General features: G+C 57.9%; 1 protein-coding gene across 1 annotated transcript in view; it reads left to right on the top strand.

Moving 5' to 3' along the window:
- The window catches only part of NDRG1 (N-myc downstream regulated 1), a 56,905-nt gene that overhangs the window by 28,343 nt on the left and 20,955 nt on the right, over positions 1-7,607 (top strand). Inside the window, exons 9-14 of the mRNA XM_014544982.1 lie at positions 1,144-1,200; positions 2,705-2,808; positions 3,748-3,804; positions 4,589-4,640; positions 5,861-5,908; positions 6,777-6,812. Of these exons, the coding sequence (XP_014400468.1) occupies positions 1,144-1,200; positions 2,705-2,808; positions 3,748-3,804; positions 4,589-4,640; positions 5,861-5,908; positions 6,777-6,812 (354 nt within the window). The remainder of the gene's footprint in view (positions 1-1,143; positions 1,201-2,704; positions 2,809-3,747; positions 3,805-4,588; positions 4,641-5,860; positions 5,909-6,776; positions 6,813-7,607) is intronic.

A 7,607-nucleotide genomic window follows, 5' to 3' on the forward strand; every position in this document is an offset into this window, starting at 1 on the left:
ACTGGGGTCAGATCCTGTGACATGTGCGGCCGCTCCCACAATCCTCATCGTGGCCGGGCACTTTGAAGTTCCTGGCAGCCCCAGCTACCGATTGGCAGTCTGAGGTCCAGAGGCTTTGCAGCTGCCCTGGGCCACACAGTGGGGCCCTGGTAGTCAGCACGCATTTATGGAGCTGCTGCTGTCTGTCTAGCACTTAGGGAGCCCCTGTGATATGCCTAGCATTTATGGATCTCCTGCTGTATGCCTAGCATTTATGGAGCTTGTGCTGTGTGCCTAGCATTTATGGATCTCCTGCTGTATGCATAGCATTTACACAGTGGGGCCCTGGTAGTCAGCACGCATTTATGGAGCTGCTGCTGTCTGTCTAGCACTTAGGGAGCCCCTGTGATATGCCTAGCATTTATGGATCGCCTGCTGTGTGCCTAGCATTTATGGATCAACTGCTGTGTGCCTAGCATTTATGGAGCTTGTGCTGTGTGCCTAGCGTTTATGGATCTCCTGCTGTATGCATAGCATTTATGGAGTTCCCACTGTATATCTAGCATTTATGGATCTCCTGCTGTATGCATAGCATTTATGGAGCTCCTTCTGTGTGCCTAGATTTTATGGATCGCCTGCTGTATGCCTGACATTTATGGAGCTCCCACTGTATATCTAGCATTTATGGAGCTCCTCCTGTGTACCTAGCCTAGCACTGTTGTTAGAGAGATAGAAAGAAGGTCATTGATTTCTTTAGTAACTGCAGTATATTCGGAGGGAGGCACGTGGCTTAGGGACAATGTGGAGGATGAGCTCAGCAGATCTGAGGTGTGGACTCGGGGAGCCTGTATTGAGAGCAAATGCACGGGGTCCTTCCTGCTGACGACTGGTGTGCTCAGCGCAGGGAAAGCTGGGAGCAGGCGGGTGCGTTCAGCACAGCTGTGCGTGCACCTTCTGCGCCCGGGCTCCGAGAAGAGCGATGGGTGGAGAGCCGGGCCCTGCCTTCTGGGGGCTGCAGGTCTGGAAGGTAACCAGAGGCTGTGACCAGTTCCCGTCCCTGGCACATCCTCAGACAGAGTGCTGGATCCCCGAGGGTATGGGGTTGGGCTGGCCTGTCTCGCCCCTGCAATGCCTTCCTCCTAATCCCCCTGTTGTCCTCCCCAGATCTCTGGATGGACCCAGGCCCTTCCGGACATGGTGGTGTCCCACCTCTTCGGGAAGGTGAGTAGGGGCCTGGACTCGGTCAGTTCTCCAGGTTCTTGGGCTGATCCTCTCTTTGAACAGCCAGTTGGCCTCTTTGTCGCTTAAATGCTCGAGGGCAGTTTTGACAACAGCTCGGGCTTGACATCGGCCCCCTTCCTCCCACTCGGGCTCGGGCCGCCTCTAATCGCATCAGGCCATTCGGTGAGACCTACCCCGTCTGCTGTTGCCCAAATGAGAACCAGAGGCAGCTCCAAATGTGTTTGTCCAACGTCACATTCAGAAAGGGGCCCGGGAGCGGGGAGGCCGAGGCCCGCCTCTGCGAGGCTCCGCTGGCCCCGTGGGAATCAAGTGTCCCTTCTGCACCTCCCCCCTGCGTGAGCTGCTTCTGTTTTGCAAGCGTGAAAATCGTCACCATTAAAAACAATCCTTGGGAATCGTTGCATTGATGGGTCCAGTTTCCAAAGGCCTTTCCGAAGTGAACAGCCCCCGTCAGATCAACCACCTGGAGACGTGGGTCACATTAATCCCCCCTTTTCTGAGAGCACCAAGGCCCAGAGGCTAGGGCACGCTTCCTGAGACGGGCAGCGATGCGGTGTGAGGAAGGGAGCCGTTCTCTCCTCCCTGCACGGTTCTCTGGGCTGATCTACTCACCAGATAGACGTGAGACGCTTTAGTGAGAGAACATGACCAGGTGTAACTGCAGACCTCGGTGCGGGAATCCGCGCGTACGGGAGAGTCAGAGACGGAGGAGGGATGGGGGTGCGTTTGACCTTCTGAGCTCAGGCTGAGGCGGTGCACGTCGGGGCTCCGGAGGGAGAGCGCGTGTTGGGCTGTTAGTCGTTGGACCCCCCACACCCTCGGAAAGGCTATTCCTGGTGGCGGCTCTTGCCGTGGGCCAGGCTGGTGGTGTGAACGCCTATAGACCAGTGATGGCGAACCTATGACACGCGTGTCAGAGGTGACACGCGAACTCATTTTTTTTTGGTTGATTTTTCTTTGTTAAATGGCATTTAAATATATAAAATAAATATCAAAAATATAAGTCTTTGTTTTACTATGGTTGCAAATATCAAAAAATTTCTTTATGTGACACGGCACCAGAGTTAAGTTAGGGTTTTTCAAAATGCTGGCACGCCGAGCTCAAAAGGTTTGCCATCACTGCTCTAGATAGTTAAGCAGGGGGCGCGGACGTTTCTTTCCCGAGTCCCCAGGGAAAGAGTAACGTGCACCCCCCTGAGGCACATCTTGGGGTGGCGGCTTGTTCTGAACCCCTGAAGAGTCAAGCCCCAAGCCCAGGAGGACTGACTTCGAGTCCGAACTCTAAGTGCTGAGCCCGGAGGGAGGCCGCGCTTCGCCTGTCTGACCACAGGCTGCATGTGTGTGTGGCGGCCACGGCCCCGATGCTTCCCGGGCCCCAGGCAGCATGGCCTTCACCTGCTGCTTGAGTGACTGGAGAATGGCGAGGAGGGGAGCCCGCCCCCGACCGCGGGGTCCGTGACGGACACGTCGCCTCTCGTTGCAGGAGGAAATGCAGAACAACGTGGAGGTGGTGCACACCTACCGCCAGCACATCCTTAATGACATGAACCCGGGCAACCTGCACCTGTTCATCAACGCCTACAACAGGTACGGGGGCTGCGGCCATGCCTGCCGGGCTCCCTCCGTAGGGCTGGAGCGTGGGGGGAGGCAGAGGGAGCTGTAGTAACTGTAGGAGAGGCAGCCCCTGAATTTGAGCACATGGAGCAACAGGACGGGGTGTCCTTAGCCAGGTGTCTCCTGGAGTGCTGAGCGCTAGGCCAGGAGCCGGGCTACCAGACCCGGGGGAAGCCGACATGAGTGGGACCCAGTCACACCCTCAGGGTTGGGAGTACGTGCCTGCGCCCATAGTGACCCTAGGAAAGGACAGGTGTGAGGAAGGTGTGAGGACAGGTGTGGGGACAGGTGTGGGGACAGGTGTGGGGACAGATGTGAGGACAGGTGTGGGAACAGGTGTGAGGACAGGTGTGAGGAAGGTGTGAGGACAGGTGTGAGGACAGGTGTGGGGACAGGTGTGGGGACAGGTGTGAGGACAGGTGTGGGAACAGGTGTGAGGACAGATGTGGGCACAGGTGTGAGGACAGATGTGAGGACAGGTGTGAGGACAGATGTGGGCACAGATGTGAGGAGAGCTGCGAGAGAAGCAAAGCACTGGGGACGGGAGGAATCCAGGGCGGCTGCTGGGAGGGGGTGAGTCATTGCCACAATACGTAACGCCTGCACACGGCCTCTGGCAAGGACGCAGGCCTCTTATCCGTAACTGGGTGCCTGTCCGGAGCTCAACTCGAGGAGGGGTAGCTCGGGGCCACGGGTGCGAGCCGAAGTTCTGGAACTCGGGGAGCTCGCTCAGCCTGCCGAGCCAGCGCTACCCGGCCCCTCAGAGGGGCCAGAAGTGAGCTCACGGGCTCTGTCTCCTCCTCGAATGGCCCATGGCAGGTCCTCCTGGCTTTGGCTCAGTGGGAGGGCTTCCCCGGTGGATGGGGAGGCCCTGCTGGTGTAATTAATGGTGCTTTCTTCCGCCCTCTGTAGCCGGCGGGACCTGGAGATCGAGCGGCCGATGCCGGGAGTGCACACGGTCACCCTGCAGTGAGTTGCTTTCTCCCCCGTCTCTGTCTGGTTTGCTTGGCGCCCAGGTGCCCCCACGGCCTTCTTTCCGAGTTTGGCAGGACTGCCCTGTGCCAGGACATCACCATCAGTGAGAACCGATGTGTCCCCCCCGCCCCCCCCAAGGGCTGGTCACGCTCAGTCTCACTCTTCTCCCTGTGCAGGTGCTCAGCTCCCGGGTGGCCCCGAGACCCAGGGTGGAGCTTGGGGCTCAGAAGTGCTGACTGCACTTCGGACAGAATTTATTAAGCACCTACTTGACATTGAATACTGTGCCTGCCTTGCCTCACAGCACCTGGGGATGAAGGGGGCGCGGGACCCACCCTAAGTGCCCTCCTAAACCAGGGGGAGAAGACAGTCTTGGAAACAAGCAGCTGTGTCCCCCCGAAAGTGACTGTCATTGTTTGGTTCCTTGAGGGGGCCGTGTTATCCCACACCTGCACTCGACACATGCCATTTCCCCGTCAGCTTTGTCCTTGGTGTCTCTGAGCTTGACTGCTGACCACGTCCTCCTCAGCCTTCCTTGAGGAGAGGGTGTTTAAAATAGAAGGACATCAGAGCATAGAAATTCTCTGGTGAAATTCATACTAAAGTGTCAATGACTTACCGACCGATTTTATTCTAAGAACAAAGCAGAGGATGGAGGGAAATGAGCCAAGGGCCCTGGAGAAAACAAAATAATGCTGTGAGGACCTTGGCAGGCCTGGGAGCGTGCGGATCTTTAAATGAATCGTGTGTTAACTCCCCCACTTCTCCCTGCCCCCAGGTGTCCTGTGTTGCTGGTGGTTGGGGACAGTTCTCCCGCCGTGGATGCTGTGGTACGTAGACACCGACCACTGTTTTTTGTGCTTAATTCAGCATCCACACCCTCCCCATCTCTCTCCTTTCCTCTGCCCATCCGGGCGGTGACATCTTCTAAATGCCACACTGGCCTTTGGGCAGAGGCCCAGCCACCAGCCTCTTTCCCTGGTGACTGTCAGCCTGGGTGCCTGGCCGTGGGCCCTCCGCCTCCCCTCCCAGGCCCCCTCCCTGCCCATCTGCCTCCCGCCGGCTTGATTCTATGAGCGTGTTTTCCACTTGGCTTCCTGGCCAAGGCGCTTTCCTCCCATTTGGGAGGCCTGGCTGGTGCCTGACTGTCTGGCAGGACAAGGGGCACCTGGGAGCTGGGCTTAGGCCTGGTTTTCCGGCTTATTTCACCCTGTAATTCCCACCAGGGGACTGCAGAGCAGCATCCGCCGTGGTTCATGTCACAGAGCCCATGCCTTTGTGGTCGTTGCCCCAGGGTCAGATGCGTCCATAGAGGTGTATTGTTCACATCAGGGGAGAGGAGGTTCTCCCGCAGGCACTTGGAACATCACAGGACACGAGCTGGCCTTCTGCCCGGTGCCCGTGTGCTGTTAGGGGGGCCAGGACATGGAAGACAGGGAGCGGCTTGGTGCAGGGGGCCGCGTATGAAGAATGGTGTTTGGGACGGGGGTGTCCGACCTAGAGACTCACCGGCCTCAGGCGGCTGAAGAAGGCCAGTCACTGAGTGAATATTTCTAGAGCACCTTCTGCATACTCGGGAGTCTTCCTACCCACCCCTCAACTATATCGGCCTCCTTTTATCGATGCGGGGACTGAGGCTCAACGAAGTTAAGTAACTTGTCACACAGCTAGTGATGGCAGGGCTGGAATTGAAAGCCACATCGGTTTATTTTATAGATATAATTTCAGAGAGGAAGGGAGAAGGAGAGAGAGAAATATCAATGAGAGAGAATCATTGATGGGCGGCCTCCTGCACTTCCCATGCTGGGATGGAGCCCGCATCCCGGGCATGTGCCCCGACCAGGAATCAAACCGTGACCTCCTGGTTCATAGGTCCATGCTCAAACACTGAGCCACGCCGGCTGGGCAAAAGCCACATCTGTTTAATCTCAGAGCCCACGTTCTTTCTTTTGTGCCCGTGGGAACACTGCAAAAAAAAAGAGTGGGGAGAAGGAGGTGACTTGGGCTCCAGTAGAAAATTAACAGATTTCTCCTCCCTCTCCTTGTCCAGGTGGAGTGCAACTCAAAGCTGGACCCAACCAAGACCACCCTCCTCAAGGTACAGGGAACGTGAGGAGGGTTGGCACGCGCCCTTAAAACTCCCGGGTTTTCTGCAAAAATTGAGTTGTGCCTGGTTTAGGCAAAGCTGGGGGTCAGACAAGATAGAAATAATGATTTATTATCTGTTCACACACTTCTCCTGGGTGCTGGCTGGTAAGGTGAGAGGTCAGAGGAGAGGACCCCTCCGTGGGACCCCAGGAGTCTATTGCCCTTGGGATCTGACCTTGACCCTGGGCTGTAGGGTGGGCCGGAGTCACCCGCTCTCACTAACCCCTTCTGACCCGTTTCCCTCAAAGCCATCTGTGCGCTGCTGCTGGGGGCCCCTGGGCCAGGCCCATCATCACCCCTCCCGGGGACATGCCACATGTGGCTGGAGTGGCTTTAAGAAGTGCCCAGGGCTTTAGGTTTGGTGATTTCGTAGCCACTTGGGGAGTGGGCACGTTTCCCAAGGGCGGCCCATCAGGAGCCCCTTGAGGCCGAGGTCTCAAGCCTGGCAGTCTCTTCCCAAGGGGGTCTGTGCAGGGCACGCGTGCCAGGGCCTCTGCCAGCTCCGCCAGCTCTGCCAGCTCCACCTGGCCCAGCTGCTGCCGCTCAGGTGGGACAGTGCCCCCCGGGTTCTCGGGGAGCAGAGTAAAATGATCGATGGGCATATCAGAAGGTGCACGTCACGGGCCAAGAAAGGCAGTGCCGGGCCAATAGAAGTAAAAGCAGCCTTGCTGGGTGGGGCTGGGCGTTTGCCACCTGTACTGCGCCAGCCCCCTCAGCAGCACAGGCGGCGGGCAGGGCGGTGCCCATTTGGAGCCGGTTCGCAGAGGGTGGATCGCCTCTGCGGGGGCGATCGCACTAACCAGCCTCCTCTCTTCCAGATGGCGGACTGTGGCGGCCTCCCGCAGATCTCCCAGGTGAGTCCCTCCTGCCACCGCCCGGGTGGAGGCCTGTGCCTCAGACCTGTCGCTGCTTCCCCCTCCCTGCCTGCTCGCCCCCCGGCCCATGTCCTCTGATGATGCACGTTACCGTTCACAGTGCTTGAACGTGAGGAATCACTGACCTCCCAGGAGCCCCTGGGAGGAGATGACAGGGGGCCCGGGTGAGGCATTCGTCCAGAGGACACAGCTGGACAGTCGTGGGCCGGGGTCTAGGTCTGCCCGACCCAGTGACCACAGGTTGCCACGTGATGCTAGGAGTGACCCTGTGGGGAAGGGACCAGCTCTTCGATTCATGGGGCCCCGCTAACTTCAAGGCTGTCTGATAGAAAAGTGAGAGTCATGCCTGGCCGGTGTGGCTCAGTGGTTGAGCATCGACCTATGAACCAGGAGGTGGCAGTTCCATTCCAGATCAGGGCACAGGCCCGGGGTGCAGACTCGATCCCCAGTAAGGGGCCTGCAAGAGGCAGCCAATCAATGATTCTCTCGCATTGATGTTTCTATCTCTCCCTCTCCCTTCCTTTCTGAAATCAATAAAAACATATTTAAAAAACACAAAAAAGAAAGAACAGGGCGAGTCTGGGCTCTGAGCCCAGTGAGTGGACGATGGCTCTGAGGTGCATGGGGTGCAGAATCAATCTCAGCAGGTGGCACTGTCTCAGCAGAGGACAGGCCTCCGTGCGGGTAGGGGGTGTCTCACTGGGCGCCTGAAGAAGAGGCCGCTGGCCCCACGGCGGTCCCGGCGGATCCACATCAGGCAGACACCTGCCCCGG

This window comes from Myotis brandtii, unplaced genomic scaffold (genome assembly GCF_000412655.1).
Source record: "Myotis brandtii unplaced genomic scaffold, ASM41265v1 scaffold390, whole genome shotgun sequence".
NCBI lineage: Eukaryota > Metazoa > Chordata > Mammalia > Chiroptera > Vespertilionidae > Myotis > Myotis brandtii.